Below are 26,670 nucleotides of genomic sequence, written 5' to 3'. Positions count from 1 at the left end.
TTTACGTTTATTGTTTCATTTTTCTCTATAAATATAAAGCAGAAGTCTTGCACGGTAGGTCCCCCCCCCCTCCTTTTGTCGTCTTTTTTTTTTTTTACATGGGGGTCACCACTTATCAAGGCCCGAAGGCCACTCAGGGATAAGGGTTATTGCGTGTACAGTAATCATTAGTATTGGGGGTTTTGATAGAGTGTCTTACTTAAGGGGGCGGTTTGTCAGGAGTTTGTTTATGTTGGACTTGAAGACGTCCAAGTTGTAGTCAGGTGGGAAACAGACAAGCGGCAGAGAGTTCCACTGGCGTGCAGTTCTAAGAAGGAAGCTTTGCTCATGGAATCTACGTTTGGATTTAGACACAGATAAAGAGTGGGGAAAATTATTGATAGTAGTTTCAGCCAAACGGGTGTTTCTCATGAAAGATTTGTGAGGGGGGACGAGGGATTGGAGCTCAGACGAGCAACTGCCATGGAAATAACGATAAAACAAAGGCTCACAACGTCTCTTCTGTGGGAGAGAGGTTGCAGGGAAGAGAAAAGGGCATCCCCCACCAAACCACGAAGTCTATTTTGTACTCTGTCAAGGCAGGATAGGCTGTTTTTAGCAGCTCCTGCCCAGATGTGGCAGCAGTACTCCATCCTTGGACGTACTTGGCTTTTATACAGATAGAGAATTGCATCAGTAGTGAGATATCTTCTGGAGCGGTAGAAGCATTTTCCCAGCGTCCCTGCCAACAGATTCGATGTATGTGTTCCATTTCAGATCAGGAGTAAAGGTCAAACCCAGAAGCTTGTCAAAACATGGAGCCTCCCCAAGACGAGAGCCATCCATTTCAATTGATGCCAGATGGGGATCAGAGCGTTGTTGATGTAAAGATAGAAGCTTGGTTTTGGATGCATTAAAAGTGACTAGCCACCTCTTCCCTCATTGTACCACACGCTCAAGATCAGAGGAGAGAGAATTAGAGAGAACTTTGTCATTTACGGCCTTTGATGTGTTGCCATAGATAGTCGTGTCATCAGCATAGATGTCAACGAATGATTTAAGTATGTGTTTTGGGAGATCATTGATGTAGATCAGATCAGGAAGAGAGTTGGGCCCAGGATGGATTCACTAATCCTAAATGATATAACCGTTAGCACATCTGCTGTAGATCTTGCAGAGCGGAAACCATATTGTGTGTCACTAAGAAGGTTGTTTCTGTTGAGGTGGTTGACTACTTCTTTATTTAATATGGATTCTAACAACTTACTCATGACATACAGGAGACTTATTGGTCTGTACTGAGAGGGAGATGACTTTTTACCTGAATTCTTAAATATAGGGCATACTGATGAGGTTTACCAGGGTGTTGGAAAGCACTTCTCCTTAAGGCAACGCTTAAACAGTTTTGTAAGTATGAGGGCAAGTTCTGGTTGGAGCTTTTTCAGCACTATAACTGGAATGCCATCAGGCCCAGTTGCTTTACTGGAATCAAGGTTCTTAATTAGCTTGGCGACCTCACGCACAGATATTTGTATGTTGCATAGCGTGTTGTCTGTTATAGGAGGAAATACAGGGAGTTGATGGTCATTGTCGCATAGGGTAGAATTAGCTGCACAGTTTTTAGCAAATAGTCTGGCGTCTGATGCTGACGAGACGACCTCAGGTCCATTGATGATAGTTGGGATAGAACGCACGCTTCTGTTCAAGATCCTGTTTGCTATTTGCCAGAACTGGTGGGAACCAAGCCGCTGCTCAGCTACTTTGGATTTAACAGACTGAGCATATAGCTCTCTCGCATGTTTTATTACTCTCTCTCTTTCTCGCACTCTCACCCTGAAAACATACCCTGATTATGAAATCTATAGCTAACAGTGTCTTATTGATTCCACTATATACCCATGCGTAAATATGGGAGGGGAAGGTTTCTTCAAACAATATCTTTAATTTCAAATTAGAGCTACGGACTTTTACTAAACTTTTTTTTTTTTTACTTTTGAAATCACGGATCTATAATAATACATACGAAATGTAGACAAATTAAAATATCATATTTAAGTATATTTTATGACCGGGCAAAGCCGGGCAAAGCCGGGCGCCTCCCCCCCCCCGTCTCCGCTCGTAAGTAATATACACGTGAATGTTATTGTTTTATTTTAAAATGTCTTTTGTGTGTTCTATTTCTATCAATGAACCACTTTTTTTTCTTGTAATATTTAAAAGAAAAAATATTGTATTGTAATAAAATTTAAAGTAAGACCTGTGTTCTTTTTTTGTTTTTGTTTTTTGTGAGAGAATGATTAATGTCTTATTTGTTTGAATAAAAGATATTTGGAACAAGAAATAAAATAATTTTCATTTATTAAGAAACTAGCATGGATACCCGACGTTGCCCGGGTAGAGAGAGGTGGCATACTAAGCATATTGGGCAATCCCCAGAAAAAAAAAAAAAAATTTTGTTTCAATCAAAATAGCAGCAGGTACATATGCGACTGTAAAAAAAAAAAAAAAAAAACAGCTGCAGTAGGCAGGCTCGAACTTGTAGCATGAAAAAGGAAAAGTAGGTGAAGAAAGCTAACGTGCTAGCTGTCATGGTCACGTTAACTTATGACGTCACAACGGGTCGAAATAACGTTTTTTAAAGATTGCTAGGCATATGACTTGTAAAAATGTTGACGCAAAAAGTGATACGTCATTGATAAAAAACGGCCCAGTTGACCAGCACAGAATTAACCTTTGTGGCCAATTTTAAGACATTTTTCGTCAGAGAGATTGATCTTTCTAACGATACCAATTTTGTCATGGTCCGATGCGTCTGTCAAAAGTTTTTGGCAGAGACACACACACACACATTTTCCTTTTTAGATGATCGCTTGCATCTATTGATAAAATTAAGAATCCTGAAAACAATATTATATTATTTTGAAGAAAAATTATATACCTAATATTGTGCTACACAAGTAAATTTAAGAAAGAAAAGTCTATGTTTTAATATTAACCCATTTAGCTGTTTATTTGATAGGCAAAAAAAGAAAAGTAGAAACGTTGTAGGAAGAGATAACTTGACTATGAAGAATTGTCTGATAAACAGACACCAAGAAATAAGCTTCATTTTATATATTAAATTTAATGCATTTAAAAAAAAAATAAAGGTTAAAATGATCAAGCAAGTGTGCAAAGTTTATAGAAAACTGAAATACGTTTCTCTTATTAAGAAACTTATTTCAGTTTCTGATTATAAAAACTAGCGGGACCTGTGGAAATTCCACAGGGGACTCATTCATATGTAATACAGGGTGTCCGTAAAGTTACTATACAGTCTTATTGTTTTATTGTTTTTTTTTTTGTTTTTTTTTTTACATAGGCATCACCACATTATCAAGGCCAAGAGGCCACTCAAGGATAAGGGTTAAAGAGTGTACAGTAGAAATTGGACAATATAGTAATCATTAGTAATGAAAATTTGGTAAATTTGATAACTTATATGGAACGGCTCATCAAGGACTTATTTACGTTAGACTTGAACACAACCATATTGTAGTCAGCCGGAAAGCAGGAAAACGGAAGACAATTCCACAGGCGTGCAGTTCTAAGAAAGAAGTTTTGTTCATGGAATCTACGTTTAGGTTTAGGTACAGATAAAGAGTGGGGGGGGGGGAATTATTGATAGTGTTTACAGCTAGACGAGTGTTTCTTGTGAAAGTTTGGCGAGGGGGGACCATAGATTGAAGCTCAGTCAAACACTTTCTATGAAAATAACGATACATCAGAGACAAACTCGCAACATCTCTTCTGTAAGATAGAGGTTGCAAGGAGGAGAAAAGGACATCTCCTACGAGGCTACGAGATCTATTTTGAACCCTATCAAGGCAGGCCAAGTCCTTTCTAGCAGCTCCTGCCCAGATGTGGCAACAGTATTCCATCCTGGGACGTACCTGGCTCTTATATAGATAGAGAATAGCATCAGCAGTGAGATATCTACCGGATCGATAGAAAGATCCCACCATTTTTCCAGCGGCCTTGGCAACAGATTTGATGTACGTGTTCCATTTAAGATCAGGAGTAATGGTCAAGCCAAGAAGCTTGTCAAAACTTGAGGCCTCCTGAAGACGAGAGCCATTTATTTCAATTGATGCCAGATGGGGATCAGAATGTTGATGATGTAAAGAGAGAAGCTTGGTTTTAGATGAATTAAAAGTAACCAGCCAATCCTTACCCCATTGTACTACGTGCTCAAGATCAGAGGAGAGAGAATTGGAGAGAACTTGGTCGTTTACTGTCTTAGATGTGCTACCATAAATGGTAGTGTCGTCAGCATAGATGTCTACAAATGATGTAAGGATGTGATTTGGAAGATCATTAATGTAGATCAGGAAAAGAGTTGGGCCCAGGATGGACCCCTGTTTTATTGTATTATATTTGTATCAATAGTTAATATTTATTTTTGTGTAGCTGTAGGGTGTAAGTAAGACTGCATAGTACCTTTACGGACACCCTGTATATTGAGGACAGCATTCTATAGATGTTAAGCGTAAATGGAGACGCTCTGATATTACCGTAGCTCTTTTGTTAAAACTTTAAAAGTATTTATCTAAGCTAGCAGGGACGCCCTGCATAGCCTGGTTGTAAAGTACGCTTAAATATGATATTTTAATTCTTGCATATTCCGTATATATTATCATCGAGTTAATGTTCTATCGATTTTTATATATTATAAAGTTTCGATTTCAAAAATAAAAAAATATATCCATATGATATGGGGGCATCAGCTCGAATCGAAATCGAAACCAAAACTTATGAAAAAAAATATGTTTATATATATATATATATATATATATATATATATATATATATATATATATATATATATATAACTTGAGTTCCTTTAGCTGAAACCGAAACTCATGAAGAATTCTTGATAAAATTATTTACAAAAAAAAAAAAATAGATTACTGGAGAGCGATCAGCTATAATCGAAACCGAAACCAAAACTTATTAAGAATTCTAGGTAAAATTTTTTATAAAAAAAAAATAGATGACTTGAGTGCCATCAGTTATAATCGAAACTGAAACCAAAATTTATGAAGAATTCTTGGTAAAATTATTTGTAACAAAATAAACGACTTGAGTATCATCAACTATAATTGAAACCAAAACTTATGAAAAATTCTTGATAAAATTATTTATTACAAGAAATGGAAGTCCATAACAATTAAATGACAGTCACTCGGATGTAAAATAATTAACAATCATGCTATCCTATTAATATATATAGATAACTAGACGACCCGTTGGGTCAGTATGTTATATTAGCTATGAAATTAATGTATGAGTTTGACACTTGTGGCGTAAAGAAAATAGGTTTTTTTTTGACATAACAGAAAAATTTTTATGAAAGTATATTAAAATGAAAAATCACGGATGGATCACTCACACATGAAAAAAAAATCCTCCCTATTCGTATAAAGTTAACTATTTTTCCGAATAATCGTTCAAAAATCGAAAATTAAACACGATTTTCTACGAATCGAACGACGACGAAAGTCATTTAGCAGCAAAAATGCACATGAACCTACCGATGAGAAATATAAGAATGAAAAACCCATATTGGTATCCTTCAACCAAGTTATAGAAACTTAAAATCAAAAAAAAAATAATTAATAAAACCTGAAGCAAAAAGAAAAACCTAAATAAATAAAATAAAATAAAACTAATATTGAAACAGATTAGTAAATGTGTCAAAAAATTCACCGTTCTAACACAACTATTTTGTATCTAGAAATGTAAACAAAAAGAAGGAAGGAAGGAAGAAAGGAAGGAAGGATAGAGGATAGTAGTAGTAGTAGTAGTAGTAGTAGTAGTCTTGGCTTTACTACAATTGTTCTTATGTTTGTCAACGGGTTAAAGTTGTTTATTTATAAGAAAATAGCGACAGTATAGTTGTAATAAAGAATAGTTGCAAAACACCCCCACTCTTCACATGTTAAATAATAATTTTGAAATAATAATGTTAGTATTTCAGTGCGCAAGTCAAAATCTGCAAAAGAAGTGATTTGTGTTTATTTGTTTACGTTCTTATGGGTTAATGTTTATGCGCGCATGCGTAACCGGATGTCGTAAACCGGAAAGTGGGTTATATCACTTGTTACAGGTCATTTGAGTTTTATAATTATATAGATAGATTATCTAAATCTGTGCCCTGATTCTTTTGCTTAAGCGCGTTTGACTCATTGTCTAATGGTTTCTACCAACCAACTGTTCTTATATCACATTCTATACAGCTCTCAATTCCAGGCGATATTTTATTCTAAGAACGGTAAGATTGTGCGACTCTTTTTGCTCATTACGTCCTACTAATATACAGATACATAGTAAGTGAGATTGTCCTGTTATTTTTATAATTTATTTTTGTTTTTTTACACAGGAATCACCACTTATCAAGGCCGGAAGGCCAATCGAGGGTAAGGGTTAATAAGTATAAATTAGCCAACGTGATTATAGCGTAGTAAACATAAGTAGTGGGAATTTTGTGAATTGGATTACTTAGGGGGACGTTTCATCAAGAACTTGTTTATGTTGGACTTGAAGCCAACAGATTGTAGTCAGCTGGAAAGCAGGCAAATGCAAGAGAGTTCCACAGTTCTAAGAAAGAAGCTTTGTTCATGGAATCTACATTTAAGTTTAGGAACAAACAAGGAGTGTGGGAAATTATTGATAGTGGTTTTGGCTAGACGAGTGTTTTTCGTGCAAGTTTGGGGAGGGGGGACCATAGATTGAAGCTCAGACGAGCACATGCCATGAAAATAACGATAAAGCAGAGACAGGCTTGCAACGTCTCTTCTGTGGGAAAGAGGTTGCAGGGAAGAGAAAAGGGCATCCCTCACAAAGCTATGAAGTCTATTTTGAACTCTGTCGAGGCAGGATAAGCTGCTTCTAGCAGCTCTTGCCCAGATGTGGTAACAGTACTCCATCGTTGGCCGTAGGTAAAGAATTGCATCAGGAGTGAGACATCTACTGGAACTGTAGAAGGATCCCACCATTTTTCCAGCGACCTTGGCAATAAATTTGATGTATGTGTTCCAGTTCAGATCAGGAGTAAATGTCAAGCCCAGAAGCTTGTCAAAACATGGCGCCTCTCCAAGACGAGAGCCATTCATTTCAATTGACGACAGATAGGGATCAGAGCGATGATGATGTAAAGACAGAAGCTTGGTTTTAGATGCATTAAAAGTAACCAGCCACCTCTTCCCCCATTGTATCGCGTGCTCAAGATCAAAGGAGAGAGAATCAGAGAGAACTTGGTCGTTTACGGTCTTTGATGTGTTGCCATATTTTAAGTCAATTCAAGCAAAATTTATAATTTGTGCATTATTGACATTTAGTAGATTAATGCGATACGTCAGAGGATACTGTTGATTTATCCAATATAAGATGATACTCTTCATAGAAGATGAGTGAAGATTAAAGGAGATGAGGACTTACCTTTAGGGCTGCTGTCCCGGCATATTGCTGGCTGATCGCATCACCGTTGTTGGCCCAAATTTGTTGAAAAGCAACACGACAACTTCGCGGTAAAGTTTCATCAGGGGGAAGAAGACCCAGTTTTCTGCACTGAAAAAGAAATTGATAAAATCTTGATTACGGATTGTTATTTTATCATTAAACAGCAATAAAAGTGAGAATGTGCGCGTGTTTGAGGACACTTCTCAACCTATATACTCAACAAATCGTTAATCCACAGACTTGAAGTTTGATATATAGAGTATTCAGACATGTGAAAAACTTTTTAATCGTTTTTTTTTTTCATCCAGAAAGAAAAAGGGTTACTAAGAGGTCGAAATTGAAAAATTGCTATGTGATGGGGAGGGGGGGGGTCATCAGATTTTTATCTGTTTTCAATGTGTTAAGTAGGTTTGAAAACATTTTTTAAAGAACGTGTCAAGCTGGCCTACTGGTTATCGTATTTGACACTGTCTTCAGGTTTTCTTTTCTATCTCAGCTCAAGTATTTTTTTATTTACAAAAAGTGAACTGCTTAGAAAAAACATAATACTCGCATGCACATGTCTCACTTTCCTTCTGTTTTTTTTTTTTTACTTTATTTTTTTAAGGAATTTAAAATTATGTTTTATATCTGTGGTATTTCTGTTTACAATAAATAAGAGTTCTATATTAATTAGAATATAATATTTATGCATATTTTACAATCGGGCAACGTCGGACAACCTGCTAGTATTATTATAAAGTTAGGTATGTATATATTTGTATGCATAAGATATATGTATGCATAAGGTATATATTGTATGCATAAGATATATATTTGTATACATATAGTTAGGTATGTATATATTTATACCTATTTACTATGCCTCCCCACGGGACAGAGTTAGACACCATGGTCGTTTTTTAACGTGGAGAAAAGGTACAAAAATAAAAATTGTCTCAGTCGTGAAGGATTTCTCCTCTAACGAAAGAGAACAAGAAAATGAAGTGCAGCATCTGAAGAACAGATGGTATTTATTTGCTCCCCCACCGAGCAAATTAGGCACAAGGCCGATTTTTAAAGTGAGGAGTGAAGGGGGGGGGGAAGGGGACCAGCTCCCGAGAGGTGGGAAATGGGAGCTGGTTAAAGGTCAAGCATGTGGGGTTGCCCCCACATCTGGTCTTTGCTAGTCATAGCTAGTCATAGCTTGCAGTATCTGCCGGAACAGATGGTATTTATTTGCTCCCCCACCGAGCAAATTAGGCACAAGGCCGATTTTTAAAGTGAGGAGTGAAGGGAGGGGGAAGGGGAAAAGGGGACCAGCTCCCGAGAGGTGGGAAATGGGAGCTGGTTAATGGTCAGGCATGTGGGGTTGCCCCCACATCTGGTCTTTGCTAGTCATAGCTTGCAGCATCTGCCGGAACAGATGGTGTTTATTTGCTCCCCCACTGAGCAAATTAGGCACAAGGCCGTTTTTAATGTGAGGTAAAAACCAGCTCCCCTAAAAGTAGGCAAAAAGGGGGCACTCTGGTTACCAAAAATAATAATTGTCCCAGTATAGAGGGTTTCCCCTCCATTGACTGGTACAAATTATCTTAAGTGCAGCATCTGCCGGAACAGATGGTATTTATTTGCTCCCCCACCGAGCAAATTAGGCACAAGGCCGATTTTTAATGTGAGGAGTGAAGGGAGGGGGAAGGGAAAAAGGGGACCAGCTCCCGAGAGGTGGGAAATGGGAGCTGGTTAAAGGTCAGGCATGTGGGGTTGCCCCCACATCTGGTCTTTGCTAGTCATAGCTGGTCTTTGCTAGTCATAGCTTGCAGTATCTGCCGGAGCAGATACTACACTTTGATCTTGTCCCGAAAGCCAACCGATCATTATGAAGTTTGGAACACAACTTCCAGACATAATGGTGGGTAATGTGAAGCATATTTAGTTTTATACAGAGTGAACAAAGGCATACTGAAAAATTCAGATACCACAGATATTTTTGCAGAATTTCTACAATAGGCACTCGATATTGTGACGATATGTCCTAGCCGAAAAATCACAAAAGGATATCTATCCCCAAGATGCATCGTAAAATAAATAAATAAAAAATGTGTACGTGCCGGCTGTAGAATTATCACGACCAAGTAGCACTTTACCCAGAATCTGGACAGTAATTCTCTGGTGGAATGTTCTCATAAGATTCACGGTTGATATATTTATATACGTCTATATATATATATATATATATATATATATATATATATATATATATATATATATATATATATATATATATATACGTCTATATATATATATATATATATATAAGTGTAGCTTAATTGCCATAAATATTTTATAACTTATTATATATATATAAAATGGATTAAGAAATTCCAACGAAAATTTCTGACGAGGACGCTTCACAGAACGTCTGAAACGCGTAAAAACGATTTCAATGATTTAAAAACATTATTACAATGATCCAAACATAATTCTCAATTAAAAACCAAGACACGGAATAATAAAATAATGTTAAAAATACACATTGTTGGTGACTACCCCCTTATTTAATATATATATATATATATATATATATATATATATATATATATATAGATGTTTTTATTTGTTTTTGTTAGCGATACTCTTTGAACGAATTCAATTATTTATACGAAAGTGCATATTTACCTAAATGCTAGTTGGAAATAATTATCCCTTTGACCAATTTGGTAACCCCTTAATGGGGAGCGGCATATATATATTATTTTTAAAAATATAATTATTCACTGACACGTGTTTCGTCGTCTACGACTCATCAGAGTGGCTGAATCTAGCGAGATTCGAAGTATATATATAGCGTGTCAGAAGGCGATGAAAAAATCCAATAAAGTGCTGAATCTAGGATGTAAGAGTTGAATATACAATATTTATTACGACACTATATATACATATTTCAAGGTCGTACCATTGGTTTCATTACGCTGAATCAACCATAAGAGGTTGGAAAAAGTCAACGTAAATTATCAGGACCAAGTAGCACTTTACCCAGAATCTGGACAGTAATTCTCTGGTGGAATGTTCTCATAAGATTCACGGTTGACGAAATACCAGGCGATGAATAACGGAGCAACAAGGTCATATATATATATATATATATATATATATATATATATATATATATATATATATATATATATATATCATACACATGTCATTTATTATGCGTTAAAATTCAACAACCAAGACAAAATGTTCAAAAGAATTAATAATAAAAGAAAATATGCAGACAGTATTCAACGGGTAAAAAGGGGGTGGGGGTAAAGAAAACTGTTCAGATAAACATACCCTCTTTTCTTTCCTTCCCCTTTTTTGTATTATTTTCTTCATGTGGAATAATTGTTGAGTCATATGAGGCGGTAGAAATTATTCAAAATAAGAAAAACAAAAACAATTCAGTCCAACAAGTCGACATTTATGAAGCAGGGGGGGGGTCGGCGGGGTGAGACGATATTGAACGATACTTAGCTGTGAGACCGTGCATTCGACTGATAAAAGTCAATGTTCCGATGTTATAGTATAAGGCAGTCCCACTTTGCCGACGTGCGGTTCGATGTCCTTCGGAGTTTGTTGATCCACTTGCCTTCCCTTATTTTTCCTTCTCGCTTATTTCTCAACCATCAACGTTGGGACGTCTCATTCCCACGTATCTGAGCCAAAATGCATTCGAAGTTTTGATGTATTCCCTTTTCGGCTCCAGGAATAAGACTCAGTTGAGAGGGTCGCCATTTTACCGTATAAATTACGTTGGTGGTGTTAGGGTTAGGTTAAAAATTCAACAACCAAGACGAAATGTTCAAAGGAAATAATAATAATAAAAGAAAGGTGCTAGTGCACTTACTGATCCGCGCTATTTTTTAAATCGTATTTCCAAGTTTAATTAAAGTTTAATGTTTTTTTATTCAATTGTAAGGTTGAAGTATAGAAAGTGTTCATACCATCGATGCAAATGTGTGTGTGTGTGTGTGTATATATATATATATATATATATATATAGTACAAGATTTTGTTGAAATTCAAAGACTTACATTTTTTCTTTTATAGAACTCATTTTTATTTCACCTTGGATCTTTTCCTTATAGCTATTCTGATAATGAGATAACAATTTTATGATTTTACGTTTTCATAGAAATTTTCCTCTCACCAACTTGTTAGATGGGATTTCCATCCGATGCTATCAACAAGAAGTTAATCTGTACATAATAAACCTGGTTCGTTAGTTTGGAGAAAAGAAAATCCGTCCTCAATATATATATATATATATATATATATATATATATATATATATATATATATATATATATATATATATACTAGCAGGGGTATTCTGAGACAAAACTTAACTAAGATCACTCCCGGACTTATACACTAAAGTTCTGTAAATTTTAAAGAAAATCTGTTCAGCAGTTTCGGAGTCTATAAAGAACAAACTCACACAGACAAAGTTGCATTTATATAATTGTAAACAAATATATATACAGTGTGGCCGAAAAGTCCCAGGACACTCTATTTTTAATATTTTAATGCTGTTAAATATGATTGATTGCAGCTTTTGCTAGCGTATCAAGGAATTCTCTAAAAAAATGCCACAAAGAACCTGGAGGCGAATGGAATTGTGCAAGAACAACGAGGGCCAACATACTGATCCCCTAGACTACTAAATTACTCTAGTTGTTTTCTGATTTGTTTCTAATAAAGTTCTCTTTTTTTTGTTGTTGTTGAATATATATGTTTTCTGTGTGTTTCATTAAAAAATACTGTGTTTTATTAAAAATACATGTATAGTGTCCTGCGACTTTTCGGCCACCCTGTATAAGTACATAGGTTTAATAAAGTATGTTGAAAATTCGAAAAGGAAACTCAAATTGATGTGAAAGTCCTTAATTAGTGAACTTTCAAAGAAATACTTTCCTTCTTGTCAAAGGGGAGGAGTTAGAAAAATGCATTAAAAAATTTTGCTGTAAAGTATTTAAAGAAACTAAGTATGAAAAGGATCAGACTAGCGCGAAAATGAAGTGGAGTAAAAAGAAAAAATGGTTTCACTTGGTTGTTGAGTCCAAATCCGTTGAATACGAGAAAGTGGTAGAAATAAAATATCCATGTTTATATTAGTCCGAGTGCTTCTTGCTTCTGGTCCAAAGAATAAATATCTTAGTTGATAAGCACAGATGAAGAAGTCCAGTCTGTGAGGTTATAAAAAAAAGTGATTTGAAGAATCTATATATCTATAAAAGTGAAAGTGTCTGTCTGTGTGCGTGTGTCTGTGTACATTTCTCTACACAATAACTCTGTCAATTTTCAGTCTACAGACTCGAAATTTGATATACAGGGTATTGAGATTTGGGAAAATCTTTGTAATCCGTTTTCCGCCAGAAATTTGGCTGTTAAGGTGTCAAACGAATGTGAAGAATTGTGAAAAGGAACGCACGACGTCAGACTTTTGTTAACTATACCAACTATGGAAAAGCAGAAGCGACTTAATGATTTTTGTAAAACCTTTGTTTATCTTCTTCAAACTGCAACTAATAATTAATCTTTCTTATAATTTTGTTAGGTTTTAGGATTTACACAGGTTAATTATCTATATATCTATAAAAGTGAACGTGTGTCTGTGTACATTTTCCTACGCAATAACTCTGTCAATTTTTTGTCTACAGACTCGAAATTTGATATACAGGGAATGTAGATTTGGGAAAATCTATGTGATCGGTTTTCCGCCAGAAATTTGGCTGGTAAGGGGCCAAAGTTCAACGATTTGACTTTTGAGAACTCTACCAAACTCCCCCGACAATTTTGGGTATAAACAATTGAAAGTTTAGATATAGGTTCCTTGGACATAGATCTAACTTAATAACTTGATTTGAGCCCAAAACAACAATGTTAAGGGGTCATAATAGGGGTCAAAGTTTTTAAAAAAATTTACCTTTGCTGTCTTTACCAAATTATTCAGACGATTTCTGGTCTAAATATTTGAAATTTTACATAAAGGGTATTCAGAGATAGGGCAAGCTTTTTAATCGGTTTGGGTCGAAAATTTGAGCTACCAACATAGAAATGTATGTATATAGGTTTGCATGTCTGCCTAAAACTTTCGACAGAGGCGACGGATTTTCACAAGATCAGTATCGTTTTGAAGTTCGACCTTTCAGACGACAAATACCAAAAAATTGGCTAAAAACATTAATTTATTCACCCTCAACTGGGCACTTTTCTACAGGGAGAGGTCGCTTTTTTCGCCGATATTTTCGAAAGTCATCCCCTCTTTTCGATTGTCTAGCCTTAATTGAAAACTACGTCACTTCTGGTTTGGCGGTGGTCATAACAGCAAAGACGTCAGATTTTTCCCCATTCTTTTCCTCCTTCGCGGTATGGGTTCGAGCCTGCCTTCCTACTACCACGTTTTTTTTTTGCTCAACACACACCTTCAAAACACCCGGGCAACGCCGGGCACCCATGCTAGTATTATATATATATATATATATATATATATAAAACAATAAACGAACGTGAAGCAAACGAACGATGTTAAAATTTCTTAAAATCGGAAAAACAAAAACGAAAAAGAAAACGCGAACGTGGTGGAAAAAAAAACAAAAAACAAAACAATGAAACGAAAAATGTTAAAACTTCTAAAAAATCTGAAAAAAAAAAAAACAGCGAACGCAAAAAATAACCTTGTTTCAATATTAAAACTGTAGGTGTGTGTGTTGTGTGGGGGGGGGTAGATCGAAACTAAATAAGCGAAGTAATACCCCTGTTTAAATATTTTTAAAAATATCAAAAACAAAAAATAGCAGTGAAAAAAGTTTTGGGAGGGAGGTAGGCTCGAACCCGAAGCCTTGAGGTTAATAGTCTGATGACATAGCATGACGTCACAAAGCCAAGGATTTTTAAAAGGTTGAAAATAAGCGTTGGAAAATGAAGGTGGTTTTCTAGGTTTAATATCACGCCGTAGCAGTAGCAGAGAAAATGAATTCAAATTTTTTAAGATAAAAGTCGCTGAAATAAGAGATGTTTACGACGTTGTTTCGTAAATCTTAGATACTATCATCTCGGTAGCATATAAAAAGTTATAAGAATGAGCCTGAAAAAAGGCTTTGCCAGACATACAGAAAAAAACACACACACACAAACACACATTTTGCCTTTTATAGATATAGATATATATGTACATGTATAGACAGCGAAACGATAAAAGTGTCGAACTAAAGAAAACAACATGACAGCTTTTAAAAGTTTTATTGAAATGTAGCCGCCTTCAGCCTCAATCACCGCCTCGATATGGCTCTGGAGCAGGGAACATACCTTTTTCACAAATGCCGGTAGCAACTCAACGAGAGCTCAGCAGCTGCAATCAGGTGTTTGGGAGGTCATGTTGGTGATGTTCTCGATGTATGACCAAACAAAGTAGTCCATAGGATTCAGGTTGCGGAGGGGGAGAGGCAGTGAGAGAAGAGTACAAAGTCCTAGCACTCCTTCTGAAGCCAAGCCTGAGTCTCTTTGGACTTGTGGGCCAGCGCTGAGTCCTGCTGTCACACCCAGGGTCTACCACTGGCCACCTGATTGCACCAGGAGATCATCACACTCTTCAGCACATCCAGGTACACTTTGTTGGCTTTCAACCTGACTTAGAAGATGTGAGGTGGCATGATGTGGCCCTCAATTGAAACCACACAAAAGACCATAACTGTGACTGGAAACTTTGTTTTCATCATCCTGAGCACGTCCCTGTTATTCATGGCAATCCAACGATGCATTTTGAGGGTGCTGGCAATGGTCCTGTTGTCATAATTTGATCGTTAGAGAGCATGAGTTGTACAGTGGCACATCTCCGATCTCGCTCGTTGAACATTGTGCCACTTTCAGACATGATAGAAAGCTCCTATCGCGCTTGGGTTTTTATACACAACTGGCCAACTAGTAGATGGTCTGCAACAAAAAAAGAAAACCGGTTTTCATCAAATGGAAATGGAATCCTATTGTCTTTTCTAGGGCGACAATTTTATTCTTCCACCCTGTATCTATAATATAAATCGCACCTGTGTTTAAATGTATGTATGTATGTATGTATGTATATATGTTAGTATGTCTGCCTAAAACTTTCGACAAAGGCGACGGATTTTAACCAGATGAGTATCGTTTTGAAGCGCGACCCTTCGGACGATAAATATAGAAAAATTTGCTAAAAACATTAATTTCTTCACCGTCATCTGGGCATTTTTCCACACGGAGGAGTCGCTTTTTTCACTGATATTTTCGAAAATCATCCCCTCTTTCCGATTTTCCTTCATTTAAATTTATGCCATTTTCTGTTTGGTGATGGGCGCAACAACAAAGACGTCACGTTTGTTTTTAACATCCTTTTCCGCCTTTGCAGTATGGGTTCGAGCCTGCCTTCCTATTACCACTTTTTTTTTTTTTTGCTCAACACATACCTCCAAACACCCGGGCAACGCCGGGCACCCAGGCTAGTAAGTAAATACATAAACTAAGAATCCAATTACCCAAATTACACAACATCGCATCAAAACTGCCATTAACAACACAAATTGCACCATTATTCCATCCCATAAGAGATTATACGAGTGCAAGGTAGACTCTAAAATGAACAATCACTAAAACGCCATTTTCTTCCACTTTTTATGTCACTAAAACTGCACTAATAAAAACCATCATGATAAAAGACTTCAGAGAATCTGCTACAATTTCCCAATCTAAAAAACAAACATCAAACAACGAATAGGTGTGTACCACATCACGCCTACTTCAGCTAAAATAACAAAATTTAGAGATTGGTTAAAAAATAATGTCTTTGCTTATCTATTTCCAGAAAATCAAATATTTTGCCTTTCCTGTGTCAACTTTTCATCTCCTCAATAAATAATATGTATTTTAAGTCTCTCTCTCTCTCTCTATATATATATATATATATATATATATATATATATATATATATATATATATATATAATTCCGGGTTAGTATTGTCTAGAAGCAAAATAACCAATGAAGATTTAATGAGGTTAATACAAGAGTGTTCAATACCGAAGTAAGGCAAGATATACTTTCATTATAGTTAAGTTATATGTCGCTACACATTCATGAACATGTTTCAGTCAGCCAGTTACTAGTAACGAAAGACCTCTTCAGGAAATATTGCTCTATACAAAAGCTTATCATATATATATATATATATATATAAGAGCAAACAGTTAATAAAACATGTTAAAAATCACTTTGAAAAAGAGTTAAAGACATATTTAATCTGAAAAGGAAACACTTGATAAGTGGATAGTCCTTAATCCGCAGAGTTTCGAAGAAATACTTTCCTTCTCATCAGAGGGTAGGAATTAGCAAAATGCGGGATCGGATTTTGCATACAAAAGTATTTGATGAAACTAAGCCAAAGATCTTAATTGATAACAAAAAGTGAAGCAGAGGGAATATGGTGAAGAAAAAGGTGATTACACATGAATGGATAGTCTGGTGGAAGATCAATAATTTTTAAGTAATTTTTATTTTATATATATATATATATATATATATATATATATATATATATATTACAAGGTCTAAGACAACAGCATATTCTTATCATTGTTTTGACTCCTGAGTGTGTATCCATTTATATCTTATATGTTTTTATATAGAGTAATGTGGTTCTCGGTTGTCTGTGTCGGATATAAACTCGAGAGTCAAAACAATAAGAATATTCTGGTGCCACATCCCTATATATTATATTAGCCTGTGTGTCCAGTGTTGCCCGGGTGTTTGTGTGTGTGTGTGGGGGGGGGGGTTGAACAAAAATAAAGGGGAGGGGGTAGTAGGCAGGCTCAAACCCATACCCTGAAGGAGGAAAAGAACGTGAAAAAAAAAAAACGTGACGTCTTTGCTGTTGCATCCATCGCCAAACCAGAAGTGATGTAGGTTTAAATTAAGGCTAGACAATCTAAAACAGGGGATGACGTTTGAAGATATCGGCAAAAAAAAGCGACCCCTCCCTGTAGAAAAGTTCCCAGTTGAGGGTGAAGGAATTAATGCTTTTGGCCAATTTTTTTATATTTGTTGTACAAAGTGTCGAGCTTCAAAATGATGCCGATCTCATGAAAATCCGTCCCCTTAGTCGAAAGTTTTAGGCAGACATACAAACAAACATACATACATTTAAACACACAGGTGAGATTTATATTATAGATATATAAGTTACTAGCGAGGGGTACCTGGCGTTGCCCGGGTGTTTTTCAGTGTGTGTGAAAAAAACCCAAAGCCTAAAATGTGAAAAAAAAAAAACGAAGCCTTGACGATGCGCAGTTGGAAAATAGTAAAGTGTGAAAAAAAACAGGTGCGCGTTTTTGATTGACGTGATGGCGATAGCTATTCAGCAGTTAGCATTTTGTGCGGGACAGTTTTTAATGAGTTCAATAAATGGGTGTGTTTGTTTTTAAAAACCCACTCCCTGTTTATTAGGGGGAGCGTCTAGTCTCGAAATGAAAGCTACCGTCTGATATGACGAAGTCGACATTGACCAAACGTTACTTAGCTCTCTAGAAACCACTGGCTCTGGGCCTGTGATTAGAGTCGAGTTTCGCTTTTTGTTTATACCGAAAACCGAATGTAACGCGTGCCGATGCGGGAAATGTGGAATAATTAACGTTTGAAAGTCAATAAAATTAAATAGGCAAGCTCCGTGGTTAAGTGTGAGATATTACAATTTATAGATGATATAAAAAGTTTTAAGAAGTTGTGAAGTGGGCGAGCGCTTCTCTGAAAGAAGCCTTTTGTGGACATTGAGGAAAAGCGTACATACATACATACATAGACTTTTGCTTTTATATATATATAGATGAAGATATATGGCAATTAATCTAGACAGAAATGTCAAGCTGAAAAGGGCATTTTAGTCTGATGATACCCTATGAGGATGAAACACAGAAGTTTCGGTATAACTTAATTGACATATTTTTTCATAACTTACTACCTAGTTCTTCTCATGTATTGAGCATTATTGAAGTAAATACTAAAAATTGATACATAAAATATTATACCGCCTTCATGAAATAAACCTGTTGTTGCAAGGCCGTGATGTGCCACTGACGTTCAAGACAAGCTTGTTGGACTGTCTGCTTGAATCAAAGTCTGGAAGGCACTAATCAAGTTCGGGTCCACAGCATCATTTCCTTTCTTGGACGAGCAGATGTAAACGCAGAGGATTGAACTTCTCATCGGCATCAAAAGTTGCATCACTGGACATCTCCAAATTATCTCTGCTGAGTTTTAATTTTATTTTGATGATGTAGCACATGACGGCACTGAAATTGAACTTACCGAAGATGAAGCAGAAGAGCTACAGAGTTTAAAGTTTCAATAACCAAAATCTTTCCAGATTCTGGTTGTCTGTTTAGGATGCATATCCTCAACTCAGTAAGAAGGCATCCGTAATACTCATACAATTCGCCACAACATATCTTTATGAATATGGATTTTCTGACCTGGCAATCGTCTACAATATAAATCTCACCTGTCTGTGTAAATGTATGTATGTTTGTATAGCTTTTCGATTGTCTAGCCTTAATTTAAATCTTCACCCCTTCCGGTTTGGCGATGGACGCAACGTTTTTTTTGTTTTTTTTTTACACGTTCTTTTCCTCCTTCGCGGTACGGGTTCGAGCCTGCCTGCCTGCCTATTACCACCTTTCTTTTTTCTTTTTTTTTTTGCTCAACACACATCTCCAAACACTCGGGTAACCCCAGGCACCCAGACTAGTTAAAACTAAGTTCAGAAACTGTCTTGATGTTAGGAACGATATTCGCCTTGCTCTGTGCAAGATGGAGTCGTACATAAGCCTTGTCACACGAGCTCAACAGTAAGTGTGTCATTTTCAGCAACATTTTCACTTTGATTTATAAATAAACAACATAAAATAAAATCTGTATTTTTTTGTTGTTGTTTTTGTTGTTGTTGTTGTTGTTGAAGCGCAAAGGGCTACGAGTGTCGAGATACGTGGTAAAGGGGAGGGGGAAAGCAAAAGTCATCAAAAGTTGAGAAATAAAATGAACTAATTTTTTCCCGTCTGATTTTGACCTTAATAGGATTAAAAATCAAGATATTTCATGCAAATATAATATGCACAAACGGCAGAACAATATCTGAGGTGTGTTATAGGCTTATTATTTCTCAAATTCCTCGATAATCTTAGATTTCTATACTTTTTCTGCTGAGAAGTCACGGCCAAAATCGGTTAAGATCAATGGAAGTGGTAAAATATTTTCTCTCTAATAAATTCCTCCTCCCCCTGCCACCACTTAACACCGTTTGGGGATCGTTCACAAGGAACAGTTGAGAAGAGAACACCGGTTTGGCCTCGTAGTTCTTTCATGTGAAGTTATTTAAAATCACTAAACTAAGCTGCAGTGCTCTGTGGCGTAGTGGTTAGCGTGCTGGACAATTCATATTATATTTTCACGTTCGCGCCGACCTACCGTAGTCGTTTTTTTTTTTTTTTCCTAAACAACTGGAATGGACTTTTCTTGGTGGCCGAACTGTTAACGTTGCAGATGTTTTTTTTTTTTTTTTTTTTTTCACACTTTATTTTCCTACTTTTACTCATGACTCCGGGTTTGATCCTTCCTACTTACCTACCATAACATTTTTTTAAACTCCCCCCCCCCTCCGTCCCGGAAACAAACACTCGGGCAACGCCGGGTACCCCCGCTAGTAGATAATATTTGCGTAAATCATAATCTATACTTTTGCCTAAAGGAAGAGAAAATTTATATAAAACAAAACTTAAATGAAATTATGAGATTTAAGTATTGTTGTTCAAGTAGATATGTCGAGTTCAAATCGTATCAGATCCATTGCAATCAAATTCTGCACCGATATCCTGATAAATGTTAAAGTAAAAGTTCATTTAATTTCTGTCCTTTTTTTTTTTACACAGTGATCACCACTTATCAAGGCCCGGAAGCCAGTCAGGGATAAGGGTTATTGCAAGTACATCAAATTAGTGAGGAGATTTGCTGAAGTGTTTACTTAAGGGGGCGGTTCATTAGGAATTAGTTAACATTCCCAGTAGTTTTATATTGTATCACATGGGTTAAACAACTAACCAATTACATTGAGGTGTTTCAAAATCACGCAAGGCGTTTCATTATTGGACATCGTCTGATTGATAAAAAACAAACAAAATATCTATCCTCCGTCAAACTACCTCCCTACCTCTTCTATTTGATAAAAATCAAAAGTAAAACCCTTAAACTTTTCGCCCATATTACACAATCAACCACTGGCCTGTTAAAGTTATGTTTTGAAAGTATGTTAGAAGGAAAAAGAAGCAGACGAAAGCCAAAGAGAAAACGTTTTTGATTGGACATCTCTAAACAGTTGGGCGTCCATCAAGCAACTTGCCCTGGATCGGAAGGATTGGCGAAAAATAAGTCACGTGAGTTCGCAATCTGCACCAAGCGGAAGATGTGACTCGTGATGATCCCTAGAAAAAGGTATGAACGTACAACTTCTCTGCCATGATGAACGAATATTTGTGCTCAACTAATAGGATACAAAAAAATCATTAAAAAAAGATTAAATTACAAAAAAATGTGCCATGCAGGAAGAAATAGAAAAACCAACGCTAAACTATTAAACAGTCATCGGATTTATACTCTTAACTCTTTATACCTGAATTATGATGGAAATGATAAAAAAAAAAAATTACTTGTTAATTTTAGTTGGTTTAAAGAACATTGATACTATGACTATCTTCAAACTGGAAAAATTATAAAGTTCAGTAGTTAAACTACCAGAGAAATTTTGCATTTCATAAACTTTGCATACGTTTTTTATACGTGTTTTTGCATTTGTTTTTTGATGCATTTTTATGCGTTTTTTGCAGAGGTTTTTTATACGTTTTTTTTTTATGGATTTCGTTTTTCGGACTCACTTCCTCATCTTCGGTGTTTTTTCCACTCATCAAGGATGCACCAAATGGTTAGCTTTGACGTAGTCAGTCTGTTTACCAAAGTCCCAACAAGTGAGGCTCTAACTGTAATTAGGGACAAACTAGCTGCGGAACCTACCATACAAGGGCGCACGTGAGTACCATTGCCGAACATAATGAAAATGCTGACCTTCTGCACAGAATCATCCTACTTCAGAATGGGTACTGAAATATATCGACAAGAAGAAGGTCTGGCTATGGGTTCGCCGTTGTCACCGGTAATGGCGAATATATACATGGAATACTTCGAAGACATGGCATTAGGTTAAGCTCCCTTAAAGCCAACAATGTGGCTCAGATACGTTGATGACACCTTCATACTCTGGCCTCATCAGGAAGATGTCCAGATACTACTGGATCATGTGAACACAATACAACCGTCCATACAGTTCACAATGGAGAAGGAAACAGATAACCAACTGGCCTTCCTAGATATACTCATAACACGCACAGAGTGTGGGTTCAAGACATCTGTGTATTGCAAGCCCACCTTCACCGGACAATACCTAAACTTCAACTCCCATCACCCATACAGTGTCAAATATGGAATCGCACGCTGTCTACAACACAGAGCACAGACAATAAGTAGCGACCCTCATACGTACCAACAAGAAATGACTAGGCTAAGAGATACCTTCGACAAAACAACTACCCCGATAGAACACTATCCACTAGAGGAAAAAATAGAGTAAGAGAAGAAAGTGAGCCACAAAAACTTCCAACGGTCTGCCTACCATACATACAAGGCGTCTCCGAAAGAATTCAAAAGATATGTGCCCCTTACAACATCATGGCGGTATTTAAAAGTGAGTCAATTCTAAGAAGACACCTAGTCAAAATAAAGCCACCAATGGAGGAGAACCAAACCAAGAACTGCATATATTCCATCCCATGCAACTGCAGCAAGGTTTACAAGGGTGAAACATACCGCCCTCTTAAAGTAAGGGTGGAGGAACATCGAAAAGCAGTTACTAGAGGGGAGACGGAAAAGTTGGATATAGCCTACCATGTATGGAAGGAAAAGGGGGACCATCGCCCCTCCCCCTTTAGGATGAAGTTAAAATGATAAACAGTGAGCCCCACTGGAAAGTGCGAAAACTCAAAGAAACAACACACATGCTAGGACATAACAACCTCCTGAGCAAACTGAGTATAGAACTGAACACAATTTGGGAACCTCTAATCATAAGAGAGAACCTAGAATAACAACTTATTATTTTATTTTATACAGGGTGTCCACAAAGTCTGACAACATAATATAACCAAACTTTGTGGACACCCTGTAGATTATGCAGCCAGACTTTGTGAGCACCCTGTAGATTATGCAGCCAGATTTTGTGGGTAACCTGTAGATTATGCAGCCAGATTTTGTGGGTAACCTGTAGATTATGCAGCCAGACTTTGTGAGGACCCTGTAGATTATGTAGCCAGATTTTGTGGACACCCTGTAGATTATGCAGCCAGATTTTGTGGGTAACCTGTAGATTATGCAGCCAGACTTTAAGGGTACCCTGTATATGTGTGTGTGTATATGTATATGACAAAAGTCTATATTCCATGTTGACCATCTTGAAAAAGATGTAGTAACTAGGGCTATGACAACAGCATACTTTTTTCCTTGTTTTAATTCTCATGTATATATCCATTGATATCTTATGTTTTTTATGTAGAGTGATGTGGTTCTCGGTTGATTAATTGTGTCTGTGTCGGATATATACTTAAGAATGAAAAGAATATGATGTTGTCACAGCCCTAGTCATTACTAACCAGCAGAGCGTTACCACTGGAGACTTCGATGGTATGGTCACATTGAATGAATGGAGGAGTGTTCTTAGATTAGTAGATATAAAACAGTTGGTGTAACTAGCAATTAAAGGAAAGGAACCAATCAGGATGTGTTTCATAGAATGAGAAATAAACAAAGATGTTGCATGGGGGGAGGGTCACATTGAGGGATATGATAACAGTGATAACGACGATGATGACAATTCTGAGGGGAGGGCATTTATAACAGCTCTTTGTGCATCATGACGACAGTGATGATAATTCTTGAGGACTCTATATTATTAATACAGACTGGGAGATATGATGCAAAAGTTCTTAACACATATAGACGGGAGGAGATACATTATTGTTGCTGGAGAAGACACATTACCTGTAAGGGGGTTATACAAGAGTTCGTTTATAGATGAATATACAAAACATATTTTCCTTTTCGGATGTAAAGACGACACGAAGACAACAGTTTCTTTATTCATCTGTCGGCCGATTGATGAAGTCAGGAATTCAAACTTGTATGACTACATGGTATACGCGTCTAACTTTCTTCCAGTCTCCAACTGACTATCACTGTGTGTGACTTACTCTGATTCTCTCTCCAATCAACCTCCTCCTTCGAACCCTCAGATCCAATATAGTGAGAAATTACTTTGTTTATGACGTCAGAAGTCTACTGTCGACCAACGTGACTATATCACGTTTTCTACACATATCCGTCCAAACACACTTTTGGCAACAAAGAATTTCTAATTTTAATTGTTCAATATCTAACCTATTTTAAGTTATAAACTCGCATTGTCCATTCTTTTAACTGACATATTTACTCTCCAGTTATTCTAAAAGAATCGACACTCACTTTATTTCTGACAAAAATAATATTTAGTTATTTCTAAAAGAATTAACAATCGACTGCAATACTAGGATTTCAATTTATCCATTATTTTTTAACACTTGCCTACAGGGTTCGATTCTAGCCTTTTCCTAATATTATTTTCACTTATCTAGTCTACCTTCTTACTTACATGAGATGGGGATAACATTTCTCATGTAACAAAGATCCGCCTGGAGGTAAGTCAGATTGGAAGCTGATTTCTAAAGGCTGTCCAACATGTTTTGAGAATGACAAAAAATAAGGAATCCAAATAAAACAGAGAGAGAAAGAGAATAGCAATAATAGACATTTTCTTTTTAGCGTTCATTGAAATCAATTTACAATTATTTCGCCACAGATGTTTACCTTAAAAAAAGACTTATTTCTTTACGACTGAATGAATTAGATCAACCAGATCATAAATGAGTAAAAACTAAGAATAAGCATTCAAATACAAGACTGAAATAAATTTATATCTGAACAGCTGCAACTCTTGGCATTGTGCCTAATTTATTCATTAGGCATGTTTATATTTTGTGCAAATAAATATTTTAAAATATTAGCAAGATTTTGCTACGGATAAAGTTTATACCGAAAGTGATATCCCAGTTGAGGGAGAGTCTCTGCCATTTTGTCTAAGGCATCCAAGCTCTCCTTTTTTTTATTTTTACTAATGGACCTTTTTTACTCTTTTTTTATTACTCTCCTATTTTTGTCTTACTTTCTATCACTCTCTCTTATCTTGCCGCCTCTCTCTTCCGTTTTCTTTATTCTTCCTTTTTGTTCTCTGTCGATCTGTCCATCTCTCTTTACATCGCCCTTTCTTTCTTTCTTTCTTTCTTTCTTTCTTTTATTAATAAGATGTCCAGCATGTTTTGGGAGTGATAAAAAAAAAAAAAAACGAATCCAAATGAAAAAGAGAAAGAGAGTAGCATTAAGAGACATTTTATTTTTAGCGTGCATCGAAATCCATTTGCAATTCACTCCCCACAGATATGTTACCTTGAAAAAGACTTGGATATTCAGAAGTCTTCTTGTCATGCTACCCAACACGTTGTAGCCTCTGTCGCAAAGTAGACAAAGAATAGGAAAGAACTGAGCTTCAATCTATGGTCTCCCCTCGCCAAACTATCATGAGAAATACTCGTCTATCTGAAACCACTATCAATAATTTCCCACAATCTTTATCCATGCCTAAACCTAAAGGCAGATTCCATGAACAAAGCTTATGTCTTAGAACTGCACACATGTGGACTCTCTTCCGTTTGACTGCTTTCCAGATGACTACAATATGTCCGTCTTCAAGTCCAATGTAAACAAGTTCTTGAGGAGTCGTTCCCTTTAAGTAATCTAATTTACAAATTTTCCACTACTAACGATTACTATGATATTATCCCATTGACTACTGTTCACTCTTTAACCCTTATCCTCGAGCGACCGCTGAATCTTCATAGAGTTTGAAAATATGGAGACAAACAGAGATTGACAGACAGATTATATTGGACCCAATATATTGTAATGATTTCAAAAGTTTAAAAAAAAAAAATGATTCATGCACCACCATCGAGAATCGAAACCAAAACGTTTAGCTTACGATTTACTTTTTCCTTTGACGTTAATGCCTGAGCAAGGCTAAAAATTAAAACATTTACCAATCACTATTATGTTACACATGCATATTCGTAATGCCGTCGTTCGACTTTCACCTGGCAAATTCCATCTTTTTAATTTTCACACTTTTGCACCGATTTTCCCTGGATAAAATCCAAATATCAAATTTCGCATGTATTTGAATACCCTATATATTAAGTTTCATGTCTTAACAAGCAACAATCCTCATATTTCGTGTAAGCTACACAAATTGCATATTATATAGTATATTTCATATTATATACTAATATTGCATGTTGCACGTTCATTATGAATTAATTTGGAATTCTTTTGAGAAGAGTAATTTGTATTATTTAGATGTGTAACGTGGCCATTACACTTGTCGCAGGAACAGACAAATATAACAGGAATAGAAAGTAGATAAATAAATAAATAAAAATCCGGGTCGCCATTTTTTTTCACCATTACCTTTTGCATCACTTACAATGTCTCTCACTGCCACCTGTCCATTTTAGTCACTTTCTTCTAACCACATGCTGAGCACAGCCGACCCATTCTCGTCTTCGACTTCACACGTCCATTCTCTTCAATGCCCACTTTTCTTCTGCCCTGAGCACATGGTGTAATTTTCTCTTTTTCCCCCCTTCTTCTTGCACACACTTCATATTCATATCCACTTTTTTTTTTTGGCTACTGCTGCTGCTGCTAATCTCTTCACAAGCCAGCTATCCTTTGCTGCTTCTGATACTTTCTCAAGCGCTCACAAATGTAAGGACTACTTTCAATCCTTTTCCCTGAAATTACTACTCAAATCACAAAAAAGAAGACATTGCTAAGTTATTTTAGATGTAAGTGCCATAACTTAAAAGCAATGTCATCTCTTAGATATATTTTAAATAAAATTTGA

General features: G+C 36.3%; 1 protein-coding gene across 1 annotated transcript in view; it reads right to left on the bottom strand.

Annotated features, from left to right (window-relative positions):
* The window catches only part of LOC145284012 (uncharacterized), a gene marked incomplete at its 3' end in the record, with an annotated part of 1,050,937 nt that overhangs the window by 560,766 nt on the left and 463,501 nt on the right, over window positions 1-26,670 (bottom strand). Inside the window, 1 exon segment of the mRNA XM_080133102.1 lies at window positions 7,459-7,587. Coding sequence (XP_079989228.1) covers window positions 7,459-7,587 — 129 coding nt within the window.

Source organism: Euprymna scolopes, chromosome 8 (genome assembly GCF_053919585.1).
Source record: "Euprymna scolopes isolate OS-2025 chromosome 8, ASM5391958v1, whole genome shotgun sequence".
NCBI lineage: Eukaryota > Metazoa > Mollusca > Cephalopoda > Sepiida > Sepiolidae > Euprymna > Euprymna scolopes.
This window is presented reverse-complemented; position numbering and strand designations above follow the sequence as displayed.